The following is an 18025-nucleotide window of genomic DNA, read 5'->3' as shown; positions in this document are numbered from 1 at the left end:
AGTTTTGGGAAGTGTGAATTAGATAGGTTTTCATTAAAATGTGAACTGAACCAAATTTATCCACCATCCCTGACCATAGCACACATAGATTTGATGCATTACTCCTTTCCCCAATATTTCCCCAATATTTCACAGAATAATTTCTTTGTCAGAAAAGTGGTATGTGAAGTGGCGCACAATGAGGCCCAGCTATCCTCCATCACCTCAGCTCCTGCTTCTTGCCCTCCTCCAGAATCCCTCTATTGTTCCTCTTCTCGGATCAGACAATGAATATCCCATGATTGTCTTCACACAACATAACAAAAATGTCTTATTTGTGCTTCTCCTCTCTAGAAAAGCCAGTAAATGACACGCTCAGAAAAGAGATCACAACTCAAAGCCAAGTTTAATCCAAAAGACAGCAGATACAGCAGCATCCTATCAATGCTTTAGAGTTTAGACCAACCTAAAGGGCTTCTGCATCTATTCAGGATGAAAAAAAAGCTTTGTTAGCACAGGAATACTGAGTTGCACAGGATAAAGGGCCAGTTCACCCAGTCGTTTTCAATCCACTGTTGCTGGGTTCGCCATAAGGAAGAGAACAAAGCATGACTGGAAGTACACAGCTATACTTTCCATCAGAGCAGTAGCATTATTTCTGCTTTCAGAGCAATGCCAACATCATCATTTGCTCACATTCACATCTTCTTCCTCCTTGCTCTCCCCAACACCCTCCATCCTATCCCTCTGTTGTCTCCCCCCACCCCCAATCTACATTATATTCTGATCTCCTTGGGACAGTGGCTGGTCCTTTGCTTATGTTAACTCTTTAACGTCATATGGGTACTAATGACACCAAACACATCAGGAACAGCAGCAGCAGCTACTACTGCTGCCACAACCTCTTCTATTCTCTGTAGGTCCCTGTGTTCTGCAGCAGAGTTTCTCCTTAAAGTCCCAAAAACATCAGAAGCCTGCTCCACTGTAACTTGGCGCAGGGTTTTAAATATGAGGTTGCCCCTGTTCTGTGGAACAGCATCCCTACTGAGATAGGACAGGCACCCACTACCTATATTTTTTGGAACCTACTTCCCCCAGGCATCTGGTTTGCCACTGTGTGAATAGGATGCTGGACTACATGGGCCACTGCCTGACCCATCAGGCTCTTCTTATGTTCTTATGTTAACTGAAGACAATTTTTGTTTTGATAAGCTTTTCCAGCTAGATGAAAAGCTCTTTGCCTTAGCTGTTGATTTGGTATTGCTTTTAAATCCATCTGTATGTGTTTTGGTACTGTTTTAAAAACTATTCTTAGCTATTTTTATGGTATGTTTGTAAACTGCATCAAGACGAATGTAAAAGACCATTCATAAATTAATAAATCATCATCATCTGCACATATAGCTGCACAGATATCCTTATGCATTTTAGCAACACATTGTACTTTCTCAATACAACCATACAGCCAGGGAGAGTTCACAACAATATATTGGGGATGCACAAAACTCCCCCACCCCCTTTTATTTTTGTGGCTGTGAAGGCCTTTTTAATATAGACATCAAAGGTTTGGGAAACCTGAACATGAAAACGGAAGTGTGATTTTTCAAATCAGTATGATTACTGTAGTTCCCAAATTTCTGGGCAACAACAGACAACTAACAGCCAGAAGAACAGAGAGAGGAAGGCATGCAAACAGCAGGTTTGCCCAGGTGTAGAAATGGGTAGATTAAAGGTCAGCCTAGTATCCTGGGGCATGCCATGTCCCCAGAACAGGGTAAAAAGAATGTGAAGAGTCCATCAGGATCAGTAACTCCATTAGCTAGTAAGGGAAGATGCAGTGAAAACGTTTTTAAATGCTGTGCCTTCATTCCCATCATGAATGCATTTTGTACTGCACATGGGCATTTAAGCCCTTAACTCATTGCTCATATGGGTTTGGGGAGTAAATGAAACCTCAAATTACATTAAATCAGATGAACATCACAGAAAGCTCTTGCATGTTCAGTATAACAACCTTTACAGGAAAGCTTGTATGACCTTGCCCTCATTTTGTGCTCTCTATTATAGCTTAACTACTGGGGCCGAGTCAAGGAACTGCCAGTTTTTCAAATTAAGGTTATTATTAAACTTTAATCCTTGAATTATGCAATCGCTTAGCTTCAAGCTTTTCTAAACAAATATATTGGCTAGTGTTCCTTGAATTGTCAGGTCTAACTCCCCCCCCCTTTTTTTTTTTTACCTGGGAATTTAACTAAGAGATCAAGTGGAGAGTGACACACCCTGTCAGGTGTTAAGATCAGCAGAGGTGGCTCTTTTGGAAGTACTGCCACCCTTGGAAGCTCAGGGGGGTGGTCCAAGAGAGGGCCTTCTCTGTGGCAGCCCCTAAACTGTGGAACTCCCTCCCCACCAAGGTGTGTCTGGCAACTTCATTATACAACTTTTGGCAAATGCTGAAGGCACACAACTTTATCTAATTCTAATTCTAATAATAATAATAATGGTAATGATGATTATGATAATCTAGTTAACAATAAAATAAGAAGGCATTCAACTGGGATAATTTAAAGGCTAACTTCCTTTGTATCACAAAGCCAGAAGCCCTAGTATGCAACTGCCTTTCAAAAGAGCACAAATGCAAAAGCACTCTACTTCAAAACCAGCAGCACTGGTGCTACATAAAGAATATTAACCAAGCCGTAGTAATATTCATGTTAATGACTACTACAGAAGCATTGCCCATTAAATGGGAATAGTTGTTTTGCAAATATGTCTGAGTTTAACATGCCATTAAATGCTCTTGGCCATTAAGTTAAGATTGTGTTTTCCCTGGTAGACTATTTGCACTTAGACTGTGTTCCCTAAAATAGCATCTTCTTGAGAATATTATCTTTCCCCATATAAATTGATATGCATACATGCTATAGTGCTCATAACAAAATTAAACCTGAGCTGGAAGTCAGCCCATAGCTATTCACTGAGTATATATAAAATTGCACTGGTATTTCTCACATTGGTATTTAATGGGATGACACAAAAAGCCAAAGAACACGGATCCTCTCACACTAAGAACAGCCCCATTAGCTTTCTCAGTACATTTAGCAATAAACATGAAGACCAATATATAGCTGATATAAAACCTTAGAGGTGTTCACCTCCTGTAAAAATATATGTTAGTACATATTGATGGGTCTCTCTCTCATTTCCTGGTAACTGATTACACTGGAAAAGAAGCTCTAAGATATAATGGAACCTTGTCAGTAAGTAAGCTTAGTAGTCCATGAATAACATAGAAACAAACTGTGTAAGTGGGATCTCTGATATTTCTGTGAATCCACCAGTTTTCTGCTGTGTCCGTCACAAAATATGTCCAAACATATTGTAACAGCCTTAAAATGCTATGTGCACTGAAATTTCTAGGAATCAAACTGAGTCAGCACTACGTCTAGCACAGTTGATCTTCTGAGGCAAACAATTCACTGAAAAGGTTCTTGGATCCTAGTCTTAAATACTGGGTCTACAAAAAGGGAAGCAAGGTATTTTGACTTTGCTTTGCTATGGTAAACCAAAAATAATTGCAAGAGATTCCAGATGAAAAAGTGATTCATCATAAACATGATCATGGAGATATGATAAAAAAAGGTTTTTCAAAATAGTAAACTAATAGGATGGCATAGGAGAATCAAACATACTACAGGATAACACTCATACCAGTAAGCAAATTGGAGAGGGCCCATAATCCAATGTTAGAGCACATGCTTGACATGCTGACAGTCCTGGTATCAATTCCTGGCATCTCTAGTTAAAGGATCACAGATAGCAGGGCTTGGAAAGGCTGAACCCCTGGAAAGCCACAGCCAGGCTAAATGAACCAATGATCTGACTCAGTATATTGCAGCTTGATATGTTCATATGCCCTTAAATCACATATCCACAATACAAAGTGCTTGAGATACATTTTTCCCTTTATCAAACATTACGTTTTATTTTTCCATTCGATTGTGCACAAAGGATAAATACATAAACATGCCCTTTAAAAGCAAAACCAAGACTATAATCTTATTCTTTTCCATTTTTTTTCCTTCAGATGAAAGCCAAGATATAAATGATATTTAAGAAAAGTCTCCCAGCAGTCCTGCTTTGAAGAGTTACAGATAATATCTCTCACAGCAATTGAACTTTTTATCGCACATCTACATACTTCCTAAGGTGCCATTCTAACATTTTCCCATATGGGGGAAACACCCAAATGTTTTGAAAAGCACTGCTTTGGTTCAACTGAAAAATTAGCTCATTTTTGTAATGTGTGCAATCCACTTGTAATTTTAGGGTCCAAATAAACATTTGTTATTCTTTGGTTGAGCATGTAGGATTTATATAGAATAACAATGCAGCAAAGTCCACAAGCTGTGTTTAACTGTGCAATACCTTTGCTTCTTCGGTGCTTTCTGACACCATGTACGTGAAGCTGATGTTCACCAGATCTGTGCCACTACAGACGCACACTATACATCCTTCCAGTTCATTTTCTGCCTTGCCAACAGCCTCAAGAGCAGCTAATATTTTTGGATCCTGTTTGACACAATGAATGCCTTGTTACACATCTAGGGCTAAAACAGAAAGGAATTTTGTTCCCTCCCCCATCCCAAACATTTAACTTGTAAACATTTCTTATTCACCTTTACTAAGTATTTCTGTCAATTTTTCAAGTACACAATTAAAAAACCTTCGCTTCATAACTGCTCACTGAAGAGCACAGCTGAACTATGAAAGCAGAGCTAAGTAGTTTAAATACAACTGATGATTGTAGAAAGGTTTTATTTCAGAAAATGGAATCTTTATGTGCCATATAATTGGTGGTAGCTTATTAACCTTTAGGAGCTAACACAGACATTACCATGATTCTAGGCTATTTCTGCAGCAGCCCTACATAGACACAATATCCAAATCGTAGTTATGGAAAATAGTTTCCCTTAAGAACAAGTTTGTAGCAATAGTCCTTTTGCTCAACTGCCCCTTTGATTTTCCTTTTCAGATAATTTTAGCCTGCATTTTCACAAACCTTTCTCCAGTCATACGGCAATTCTCTATGCTACAATGACCACATCATCATTCCAGGTTATACCTTTGATAAATGACACTGGGCATGGCATCATATATGTCTGCCTCTGGTGATCCGATCTACAGAAGATGGAGTTTTGCCACCAGCTGCAGAATTGGCCATACCTCTTTGTGCTATTTCAACAGCCACAAAAAAGTGAGGCAAATTATTTTTTAAAAAAATCAATCTGAGACCCAGATCATCACACTGTTGCCTCATGAGCTTGAACATAAGCCAGAATTGAAGGAATATATAGACTGGGAAAAGCTTGCACAGACACTATGTTACTCTGATATAAAGAGATTTCCAGTTTATCACTTAAAATCAAAAGAGCTCATTTGCATGGCAACATCTTCTTTGGGATCAGAATGACAATAAATGAATGTATATTATTATCTTAATAACAATAAATGAATGTATATTATTATCTTAATAACAGCCATACTTTTTTTTTTTAAAAAGTGTCTGATGGCACCCTGTTCAAAGATGCTGTGTCTAAGATTTAATTTCAAAATACTTTGGGCAAGGTTCGGCCACAAGTAAGCACTTTCCAAGCTCACTAATTTAAATGGTGAAACTTAAGCACATGCTCAAAACTGAACGGATGGATCTTAAAACATTTAACTACGGCTGGAATTTATAAACATTTTTCTTGATGGCATCTGCTCCATTTTAAAAAGTAAAGTTTTGGCAGAAAAAGCAGAAGGTTTTCTTCTGTTTTCCCCCTTCAAAGCTGTGGCCATCAAGGATGCCAGGTTTTCAGGGGCTTTTGAAATGTGTTGGTACTAACCTTACAAAGTAAACCCCACTCAAGTCAACACTTATTGTTTAAAACAATACTCTAAAAGAAAACTACAGAAATACCTTTGGTACTGCTCCAAAGCGAATACTGTTGATCAGAGAGCATTCTAAAACTTGCCCTTCCTGGAACAACAAAGGAAACAGCATTAAGCTCCAGGGTTTGGTGTAATACATAACATATTAAAATAGGAACAGTAGCAGAAGCCAAGGGTTGATCAGAATTCACAATCACAATTAACATAAAGCAGCATGTACTCTATTCAGTTTCAGTTAAAGCATAAAGATCAAGGTGATCTCAGCCACTTCAACATGAACAACATCGAAATGGTTACAAAGCTACACATTATTTAGCAACCACGCACACCAGACTCAAGTCCTTCCCCACTCGCACCGCCCAAGGTGTCTGTCTCCACATCAAATACACAGGAAGGGTAAAATAAAGCCTATACCAGGCTGATGTCCTAAGAGGACGTCACAAGAAAGGAATAAAGATGGTTTGTTGCTATGCTCCCATAACCTCCACCAGCACAGAAGTAGGTGTAGAGAGGCGGGTGGTGACAGTACCAGGATTAAATATTCCCAAAGCCATCTTCAGGCCATTATCACTATAATAATACAATTTTCTGCATTTACATCCCATTTCATAACTCTATGGATGCAGTCATGCTCAACAAACCTTCCCACCCTTCAGTAAAGTGGTGGTTGCTGGGAGGGGAGAGGGCAGGGAAAAAAACATGGGATGGAGATAAATCATGTGCAGAAATCTGTTTCTACTTGTAGATTTCCCCCCCACACATACACCAAATTAATCATGCAATCCGATGCAGGTTTACTGAGAAGTAAGATCCATTGTGTTCAATGGAGCTTGTTCCCTAGCATCTATGTTTAGGATTGCAGCCCAAGACCCTGATATTTAGAACTAATGCCTCACAAGAGAGCAGACAGCACTTTGCCTTACCCCAAAATACACACTGCATGTCTGAAAGACTGGAGAGGTATATGTTCCACACAGACAATCATGATATTGAAATCATTATAAACTGTACCTTTCCTTCACTTTTCCATGTTAGAAAAAAACCAAATTCATCCACTTTGAAGAGACAGTTTGGTTCAAAAACAAAAGATTCCTGTTGAAAAAGAAAAATGAAATGTTCAGTTCTTCAAAGAGTAATTTCAATGAAAGGTATACAGATTACCAACCCCTATTTTTGGTTGGTTCTGAAACACATTATTTTAAAGGTTATAATATCAAAACCAGTGTGTTAAATATACAGAGACCCCAAAAGACAAATCCTACTACTAGCACTCCATTTACACAGCACCAAGAGTCAAGTCTAATAGCAAGAGGCAGCTGCTGGGCTACTACTGTGTTAACAATCATTCTCCATATGGCAACTCTTACACAGAATTCTTAGGCTTGGGACAACTGAAGGAAGGAAACAGGATAGGGCCTCACCCAAATAACCTACACGGGGTCTTATAGATTTCTCAGCTTTGGCTGGTGGCCTAGCTACACCCCTATCTGTACAGGGATAACCGACACTCTGATAAACTCTAGGTTAGATTACTGCAACACATTATGCATGGGGCTTGCCTTTGAAGATGGTTCAGAAACTACAGGTGGTAGAGAATTCAGTGGCCAGACTGGTGATTAGAGCAAGTTGGTCTGAGCATATTAACACCAATGCTGCATGACTACACTGGCTACCAATTTGACCTACAAAGTCTTATGTAGCTCAAGACACCAGTACCTCAAGGACCGCCTCTCCTCACATCAACCAACCCAGACACTGTGTTAGTTATCTGAGGCCCTCAGGGTGGCAACACAAGAACAGGCCTTTTCAGTGGTGATTCTCCACTTGTGGAAATGCTCTCCCCAGGGAAACACACTTGGTGCCATCTTTTTCTGTTTTAAGGCTCCTGGCAAAATCATATTTATTTACCCAGGCCGTTGGACTTTAATTTGGAGGATGACAAGGTTAACACTGGTTATGGATTTTGTTTCTATGCTAATCTCTTAACACTGCAGATTTTGATTTTAAACACTGGGGAATGTTAAAATGCCTTTTAAAATGTACATGGTACAAGGCTCCATTTTACTGGCACTTCTACCCTCTTTCCTAAATAAATCTATTGTTGTTCTTCCCTCTGCTTTTGCCATTTTGACAACTGAATTTAAAAAAATCTTACACAAATAGGAAAATTTGTATAAACAAAACAAAACAAAACAAAGGTATTATAGGAGTCAGGAAAGTACTATCCAACTAGAATGAAACAAGCCCTCTATTGTGTTCCTCTTGTGTAGAGGACAGTTGTGTTGAAAGGGGCCCCAGGACCGTACTTTACCCCCATCCTAAAAAATCATGCTGCTCCTACTTCTCTCATTGTTGTTTCATTGTGTTCTGGATAATATCTGCAGTAGGTAGTCTTCTCTACATCTGGAGGTTCTGCACGATTTAGAAGCTTGTGCAATAGGGCTTCTAAATCATGCAGGGAGCCTCCATGCATAAAGAAGGCTCCCTGCTGCAAACACTACCCTCAGCATGGTGATGGCAACAGCAAAGACTAGAGGAATACTATGACTTTGAAGGCAGGGCTAAAGCATGGTCCTGAGGCTCCTTTCAACATTCTTGCCCTCTATACATGAGTAAAATGTCAAGACAGTTATACTTCTATGCACATCAACATTCAAAGAAGTGGTCATAGCTTCCAAGGTGTTATTCAACACAGTTAAAACAATGTGACCTTGATTCACTCAATCACGCTTTGCACATGTGGAGGAATTCTCAGAAAACAGGCGTAGCCAACATAGCGACCTCCAGATATTGCTGGACTCCAACTAACCCCAAGCCTGCACAGCCAATGCTCTGCCTCCATAGTTGGAGGCACTATGCTTCTGAATACCAGTTGCTGGAAACTGCAGGAGGGAAGAGTGCTATTGCATTCACATCCTGATTGTGGGTTTCCCATGGGGATCTGTTGGCCACTGTGATAACAGGATGCTGGACTACATGAGCCATTGGCCTGATCCAGCAAGCTTGCCTTCTGTTCTTATGCTATGTTCTTATGGTGGGAGCTACAGTCCAGCAACCTGCCACAGAAGATGCACAGAGTCCTGTTTCTCCTTCTCCATGTGCACAAGGGCATTCCAGATCCCAGGTAGTTGCAGGGAATGGTAAGACTATACGTGCGTCCTATATCCCCATCCAGTCTTGCCTCGCTTGGTCAAGAACTGAGGCCTTCCAATTCCAAGGGGTCTGACCAAGGAAAGGCACAACACTGCATGGGAATATGGAAGGCACACATAGGCCTCCCATTTCCCCGTAACAGCCTAGTGTGGTGTCTGTACACAAGCTGCAAGGACAGGGGAGCTCTGTTCTGTGCTATGGAGGTACCTCCACGCATGGGTGCCATGCCCAAGAGGACCAGGTTGAAAACAATCTGTGTATTTCTAATACCAGCTGCAATCTAAGTTTAAAAGACAGTATGTGTTTGACCTGAGGGTTGGGGTGTTTTAAATTAAGTGCTGAACAATCTCTTGCAAAAAAGCAAACTTTAGCAAGCAATACATTCCCTGTTAACTTATTTGTTGCCGCCATGAATGTGGAAGATAAGATCTCTAGCTGTCTGGCAAGCTTCAATGTTTAAAAATACCTTTTCTTCATTTCAAGAGATTAGGGAATGAAATAATATAATACTAAAAGGATTTATTGGGACATATTTTTTATTTTTTGTCTTGTTAAACACAGCTTCCAGATAATCTATCATGTACTTCATAGATTAACCAGAGATTCTATTTACGTGAAGCTTGTTAAAACACCAAACGATGCCCCCCTATTAAATTCAGTTAAACAAACAGTTATCTATTCCTCAAAAGGAATGTGGATCGCATGATTAAATAAAAAGAAAACATGCACAAAATTCTCTTTTGCAAACAAAGTATCTTCCCACCCACATTCTTTGGAGCTATTTTCTTTTTAACAGTCTACAGATATGGAAATCACATTGATTGGACTTGTAACAAGTGCGTCTTGCTGGAGTTGAATAGGCAGCTTTCTAAAGCCATTTTGGATGTACATCTCCTGATGTGGATTGGGATTAAACTGATCTGGCATCCACTGCACTGCCAGACAGCAGATAATGTGTTTTTCCCCCTATATACATTTCTCAGGGGGAATTTGCGGCACTTTTCATTATGCCAAAAATCCCACCCAACCTGTATATTAATGTGCACCATTGTTAATATGGTGGTGAGTGTGGCTTACCTGCAAGGCAATAAAAATTAACATAAATAGCAGCAATTGAATGTTGTGGCAAGAGCTAACTGCATGCATAGTTGTCTTTGCAATGTTCAGAAATGCCACTAGAAAAAATAGTGGCAAACTGAGTTTGCAATCCTATACACATTTACCTGAGATTTTGATGGGACTTACTTTTGAGATGACATGTATAGCATCACACAGCTAATCATTCAGTTTCTAGTCTGTGAGCGGCACCTAGCTATTCAGCATCTCAAAATCAATGTGAAATTCAGAGAATGGAAACAATCTTGTTTTTAACCCTCTAACATGTATCAAGCCAAATTCAAGGGACTAGTAATGACTTACAAAGCCCTAAATACTTGAAGAAGTGTCTTCTCCCATACTGTTTACTGTGGTTTTGCAAATAAATAAATAAGTAAATATTAAGTTACTTGTAAGCCACAATGGAAGAATTCATATTCTGAAAGGTGGGATACACACCGCCCTGAGTGCCCCATTGTGGAGTCAAAAGGTAGGACAGAAATAGTTTAAATAAATAATAAATAACAAAGTTAGTACTTTTTGTTCAAGTGGACATCTGCTCTCAAATAGAAGTTTTTTTAACAATATATGCACTCTATACCATGAATTATTATTTGTATTCACTATGTATAGCAGGGGGAACTAATGTAGTGCCCTCCAGATGTTGTTGGACTATAGCTCCCATCATCTCTGACCATTGGACATGCTGGCTGGGGCTGATGTGAGCTGGAGTCCAACAAAATCTGAAGGGCCTCAGGTTGGCTGATCCTAGCGTTCCCAACAGAAAGAGGCCCCAATACAACAGCCCCTTGTACAGAGAGAGCTCCTGAGAAAGCAAGACTTTCTCTCTATAGATTCTCTCTATAGATCTCTATAGATCGAGCCCTTTGTGAATGCAGAGTTGCCATTCCAGCCTACTGCAGTAAAATAGGGGGCTCACCGCAATAAATAGCTAGCTCCATGTATGTACTAGAGAATCTAAAAGATATAATTCAGTGGTAGAGTACATGCTTTCACGAAGGAGGCCCCAGCTTTCTTATTTCATATCACCATTATGATTGTGGGGTGTTTGGTTGTGTCTCGGCTCTATGAAGTTTGCCTTTGTCCCTTTCTACCTTGTGCTTACTTCGAATAACGCAGCTTCCTATATTTCTGTCTAAGAAGCAGACACTCATTGTTTGCCTTCGCACTTCAGGTTTCAAAGTTTTGTTTTGGGGTGACATTAAGGAAAGTTCCTTACCTCTTCATATCTGTCAAACACAGCTCCATCTTGTAGAAAGGATGGAACTGGCTTCTGCCAGTTAAATTCATATGGCTTTGCCATTATATAGAACTACCATCCTGTAACAAAAAACAAACAAGTGAAATTACACTTTGACTGTTGGAATGTAAATGCTTGGAATGAAATAGTCCCGTTTAATGAAGTTCATTGAATTAGTTCAAAAATATCTGAACTACACCTGACAGTAGTTCCCATAATTGCCAGGTGAACTAAATGTGCATTAAGTTCATTCTGGGGTACAACTTTGAACAATTTCTAGTTCTCCTTCGAGTTAATTCTCTTACATGTGCTTTTGAATAATTAGACTCTTTGGACCTTTAAGCTTAAAGATAACAATTGTTGGGGGGAAATAAATTGCGTGTGAGGGTTCCACCACTCCCATATTTTCTTAATCTTCTGAAGTATATTTTATATTTCAGCATAACAGCTCCATTCTGAATGCTGAAAAATAGCTAAATTTCATTTGGATGAACTTGGAACAGTGAACTCAACAAGAACTGAGCTAGTTTGTTTTGTAGGGGACTGACTATGAATTTATTTCAGGACATGCTGAACCTGAACTAGTTCCTTTTTAAAATGAAATTTCCAAGCACTGATAAGAAACCACAGAATATGCTTCATTAGAAGTTCTCTTGTCACCATTTAGTATCCATTACACTTTATCCTTGAGATTCAAACTTTGATTTCAAATGTATCAATCACAAAACTTGAGATAGGGTAGGCTTCATACTTACATCAAAACATATCCCCCCCCAATCATAGCATGTACTTTCACAAGTTGAAAATTTACAGCTTGAAGGAAAATTCTCACTAATATCGGCCCACTAACATCTCCTTATACATGTATGTATATAAGCATACTGTGCTTATAAAGCTGCCAAGTCAGGCTATCCATCTAGCCCAGTACTTACTATGGCAGCAACTCTCAGGCAGGTTTTTTTGCAGCTCTGCTTCATGGGATGCATTAACTGAATTGACTCTTTGACATGTTAAACTTGAGGCCTGCTACTAAAGCTAAAGGCTCGTTTGCCTTCTTTTATGTGAAATAAGCATCTGTGTTTAAGAATCAGATTCCACCAAATAATGTCACACCTAAGGCAAACTAGGCATGAAGTTTGTCATGTGGTGTGGCTGATATTTAACAAATATACAGGTACCAAACAGCAGGCATAAGGAGGAAGCAATTCTGATCAGGGCCATGACAGTAGCAAAGAATGAAAGCTTCCTCCTCTATGCCATGCTCCCAAACCAGTTCACTCCTCCCCACTGCACTATTTTTTTTAAAAAATCAGCCACATGAGACCAAAGCATACCTAGGAGCAGAAGGCAAGCAACAATTTGCTTTAAATAAGCATAGCAGAATCCTAAAATTAGAAGGAATTGTTCCGATAATGTTTACCGATCAAACCATTAAAAAAAAATAATGGGCAGTATTCAACTAAGTCCTAGTCAGAGGAGACCCACTCATATTAATGGACCTAAGTTAGTCATGTCCATTAACTTCAGTGGGCCTACTCTGAGTAGGACTAGCATTTAATACTACCCAATAAATGGGAGGAAACTGAACTAAGAATGCAATCCTTAAACATACTGACCGGGAAATAAGTCCCACTGAAATCAGTGAATAGATTTACTTGTGAACAAACATGTTTAGAGTCATGCTTCAACTCAGACAAAATTAAAGTGTGACACGACCAAGCTAGAAGCAGGAAAATCCATAGCTCAGTGATAAAGACCCTCCTTAGACCTCAAAAATCTTAATAACTATAGGCCGGTAGCAAATGTTCCATTCCTGGGCAAGGTCCTGGAACGAGTGGTGGCAGGCCAGCTCCAGACACTCTTGGATGAGACCGATTATCTGGATCCATTTCAGTTGGATTCCAGCTCTGGTTTTGGCACGGAAACAGCCTTGGTCGCCCTGTATGATGACCTCTGTTGGGAGAGAGACAGGGGGAGTGTGACTCTGTTGATTCTCCTTGATCTCTCAGTGGCTTTCGATACCATCGACCATGGTATCCTTCTGGGAAGACTGGCTGAGTTGGGAGTGGGAGGGACTGCATGGCAGTGGTTCCGCTCCTACTTGGCGGGTCAGCTCCAGAAGGTGGTGCTTGGGGAATATTGCTCGGCACCCTGGACTCTCCAGTATGGGGTTCCACAGGGGTCAGTTCTGTCCCCCATGCTGTTCAACATCTACATGACACTGTTGGGTGTGGTCATCCAGAACTTTGGAGTGCATTGCCATCAGTATTCAGGTGAGGCTGTCAGTGTGCTGAACCAGCGCCTGGCTGCGACAATGGACTGGATGAGGGCTAATAAACTGAGGTTCAATCCAGACAAGACTGAGATGCTGCTAGTAGGTGGTTCTTCTGACCGGATGGTGGATGTCCAACCTGTCCTGGATGGGGTTGCACTACCCCTGAAGGAGCAGGTATGTAGCTTGGGGGTTCTCCTAGAACCATCTCTGTCACTTGAGGCTCAGGTAGCCTCGGTGGCACAGAGTGCCTTCTACCAACTTTGGTTGGTGGCCCAGCTACTCCCCTATCTGGACAGGGATAACCTGGCTTCAGTTGTCCATGCTCTGGTAACCTCCAAGTTAGATTACTGCAATGCGCTCTACATGGGGCTGCCTTTGAAGACGTTTCGGAAACTGCAGCTTGTGCAAAATGCAGCAGCCAGATTGGTAACAGGGACCAGATGGTTCGAACATATATAACCGATTCTGGCCTGCCTGCATTGGCTGCCTGCATGTTTCCGAGCTCAATTCAAGGTGCTGGTTTTAACCTATAAAGCCTTACACGGCTTAGGACCACAATACCTGATGGACCACCTCTCCCGACATGAACCCACCCATACAATACGCTCAACATCTAAGGACCTCCTCCAGGCGCCTACTTGGAGGGAAGCTGGGAGTCTGGCAACAAGGGAGAGAGCCTTCCCAGTGGTGCCCCCCAAATTATGGAATGATCTCACTGACAAGGTGCACCAGGTGCCAACACTCTTATCTTTTCAGCGCCAGGTCAAGACTTTCCTCTTCTCCCAGGCATTTTAGCATGTGTTTTTAAATTGTTTTAAAAATAATTTAAATTGTGTTTTAAAATTGTTTTTGTGTTTTAACATTTGTATATTTGTTTTTAATGTTTTCAATTGCTGTAAACCGCCCAGAGAGCTTCGGCTATGGGGCAGTATATAAATGTAATAAATAAATAAATAGAGCACATGCTTTGCATGTATAAAATAATAGGTTCAATCTCCCATTGAAAGGATCCTAGATAGAAGGGTGGAAAAGACTAGGCCCAAGGTTTTGGAGAGCCAGCTTCCAGTCAGAATGGATAACACTGGGCTAGGTGGTCCAGTGAGATGCCTTAGTACAGTCATGTATATTGAAACTCGCATAGGCAGCTTTTTTTATATTATTGAAACAATCTCTTCAACTTCAATATAATTTCTAGTGCAATCAGGAGGAAAGCACTAGGACGTCTTTTAATTTATTTAGTTTTATATTTATTTATTCGATTTATTAGTCGCTCATCTGGCTGGTACCCAGCCACTCTGAGCGACGTACAAAGCAAAAACATATAAAACATCAAGAACATCAAAAACTCAGCAATAAAACTAAACAAAAACATAGAAACAACTCAGTTACAATATGTTGAAGATGCCTTGGCCTTTGACACTTGAGATATGTGTTTTCAGGGCCCTTCCTATTCCTGTGATCGTAATTTGTTTTAAACGGTTTTGAATATTGAATTTTTAATCTGTTGTAACCTGCCCTGGGTCTCTGGGTGGGTGAGAAGTCACATAATTCATCATTATCGGCAACAGCAACAGAGGCGGAGAACCTTTTTCAGGCCAACGACCACATTCTCCTTGGGGGGACACATGTCAGTGGTGGGCGTAGCCAGAGGCAAAAGCAGCTACTTTTGCACCATCACCAGCGTGACAACGCATTGAGGTTTCGAGGGCTCAGGCTCGGAGAGGAAAAAACACAGGATGAAGATCAATCTGACAAGGGAGGGTTCTCTCGCCCAGAGCCAAACACCGCAAGCTGGTACCAAGTCAAATCGCAGAGAGCTGATCAGGAGGAGGAAACGATGTCTCAACTTGTTGGGAAGAGTTAAGGGAGTTGACCGGCTCCTAAGTTGCCGTTTGGGGCTTGCACCATTTCAGTCCGAGGAAAAAACGGCCTGGCTTGCTAGGGGGGTCAGCTTGCAGCCTCTCTCCTCCTCCTCCTCCTCTCCATCCATTCCCGCCTGAGGGGACAAGAGCACAGCCCCAGCCAGCCGAGGCAGGCAGCAGGCATCCGGGGCCGGGCTGGGCGCACAGCGGCGGCGGCGGCAGCAGCGGAGCCAGCATGGGCCAGAGCGCACGGCAGGCCGGCGGGCGCGGCGAGGGCGCAGGGCCGCCGGGCAGGCGTAGCGACCCTGGCCGGGGGATGGAGCGCGGTGGCGGCGAGGGGCGCCCGGAGGCGGCTCGTTGAGGTGCGCCAGGCGGCGAGTAGGGTTGCTAGGTCGGAACCATCCAAAAACCTTTTAAAAGACGTCCTTTATACACTGACTTCTTTCATGCATTGTCTTTAGTAAACATCCAGTTATAATTCATCAGGCTATATTTTATTAATGGACATTGTAAGTGATGCAATTGGCTACAACATCACTAATACTCATCCTGTTCTCTGGAAGAAAGCACTCCTACTTGCACTGAAGTTTACAAATATGCCCTAACACAAAATGAAAAGACTCAATATAAAAATAAGTACTATGTATTCCTGGTCCTCCTCTTCAAAAAGAGTGAAATCCAAAGTATTTTCTAAGTAAAGCACATGGCTAGAAGCCAGAAAATATGGATAGCACAAGAAGCCAGAAGGGTCATACATAATTTATTGAACTTGTGATCTCACTATACAAACACTGAAATGAAGAGAGAAAACACAAATCAGTGTGGCTTTGCAATCTCGATGAAAAATGTTGCTAGAGAACAGCATTTTCACTTGAATGAACTAAAAAGAGGTTCAGAATTTCACAACAGCTTCTATTTCAGCTACTCACAAAATGTGGTGAGCAAACTGTGTAAGAAAGACTGCAGGTGGTGCCTAAAAATACCAGGTTTTCACGGAATTTAAACACATCTTTTTCTGGTTTTAGTGAAGTTTGGGAAGAGAATGTGTCTGGCATTTTAACATAAAGAAGACAGAGATATTTTTTTTGGGGGGGGGTTAATAAAGACATGGCATATCTGCTTAAACAAGCTCATGACCTTCACAAAATTATGATTTAGATTAGAAGTTAGCAAAGGAGTTCTGTGTTCCTTTGAGAAAAGGAGCGGATACAAGACACGACTTTGCCTACTAATAAAACATATTTCAGACCTTTAAAGAAGGAAATGACTGAAATCTGAGTGCACTCTTTCTAGGTTTTAATGTCAAGTAATTAGTATTGAAAGCAGATACATGAAAAACATGCACAATTAAAAGAGTGGCAAAAAAAACTTCTTAAATCCTCCTTTCCCCCCCTCCAAAAAGAATCTTTGGGGATAATCTGATATCTGCTTGAGGCATTATCTAGACCCAGATCTTCAGTTATTCATTTTTAAAAGCTCAATATCATATTTCTTCATTACCTTTTAAATGTGTATTGCTAGCAATCACTAGCATTATTAAGTATTAGACAAAGTCAAAATTTATTAAAATTGTACATGATTTAATATTAGTTTGTTCTAGTAGTGCAGACATTTGCTTGGTTTTTCTAAAGAAACTAATATACACATGTATGTTATTTTCCTCCTATTGCATACTCTTATGACAACTAGAGTAATCAAAACATTAAAGGATTAAACGTACAAATACACTGGTGAATCTTTATGAAGGAGATGTCATTAAGGAAACATCCCAAAAAGTCTGTTTTAAACCTTGTCCCAAAATTCAGCATGGCATCAAGAGTCATTATAGCCTGGATTTTTTCTTTATTAGTCTTAAACTGGAGAAGGAACAGTTAGAGACCATATAACATGCACACACAACTCCTAGCTTCTCTAGTTAAAGGACCGCATATAGCAGGGCTGTGGAAAAGACCTGTCTGAATGTGACCATGGAGAGCTACTGCCAGAGTAGATAATATTAGGTGAGATGGACCAATGGTCCAGGGTATTTTCTCTCACCCTTTGCTCTTCCACAATGTACCCGCAAAATGCCCAGCCAGAAAGGGATATTTGTGCACTAAATTTGTTGGGCAGGAGCCACTTGCCAATGGGTGTGTGTGAGCATGCGTGCTGTGGGTAAGTGGATTACGGAAACCAGAGCATTGTGCATGTACCATGGCCCTGGAGAACCTTCCTTCCTAGAAATTACATGAATATGTCTTTATTCTCCTCCAAAATATTATCTTAGAAACCACTAGCCTCAGTGAAATGAACTGTTTATCTGCTGATGAAGGGAAAGCTTTCATAAGCAAAGCAGGAAAAAAAATCCTGATTTCCTAGGTAACCCAACCACACTCTGTGCATGTGTGTGTGAAATCTTGTTGGCTGCAGTCTACACCCATCAGTCCTGACCTCTCTCTGATTTCTTCTCAACTCTAGACAAATGTA

At 40.8% G+C, this 18025-nt stretch overlaps 1 protein-coding gene across 2 annotated transcripts in view; it reads right to left on the bottom strand.

Moving 5' to 3' along the window:
* PLCB4 (phospholipase C beta 4) overlaps positions 1–18025 on the bottom strand; it is a 250171-nt gene that overhangs the window by 105186 nt on the left and 126960 nt on the right. For both annotated transcript variants that reach the window (XM_061622541.1, XM_061622542.1), the window contains 4 exons: positions 11402–11502; positions 6925–7005; positions 5942–6001; positions 4405–4548 (listed from right to left, as the gene is read on the bottom strand). In XM_061622541.1, coding sequence (XP_061478525.1) covers positions 4405–4548; positions 5942–6001; positions 6925–7005; positions 11402–11485 — 369 coding nt within the window. In that variant the 5' untranslated portion in view covers positions 11486–11502. The remainder of the gene's footprint in view (positions 1–4404; positions 4549–5941; positions 6002–6924; positions 7006–11401; positions 11503–18025) is intronic.

This window comes from Rhineura floridana, chromosome 4 (genome assembly GCF_030035675.1).
Source record: "Rhineura floridana isolate rRhiFlo1 chromosome 4, rRhiFlo1.hap2, whole genome shotgun sequence".
Classification (NCBI taxonomy): Eukaryota; Metazoa; Chordata; class Lepidosauria; order Squamata; family Rhineuridae; genus Rhineura; species Rhineura floridana.
The sequence above is the reverse complement of the archived record's forward strand: the minus strand, read 5'-3'. Positions and strand labels throughout refer to the sequence as shown.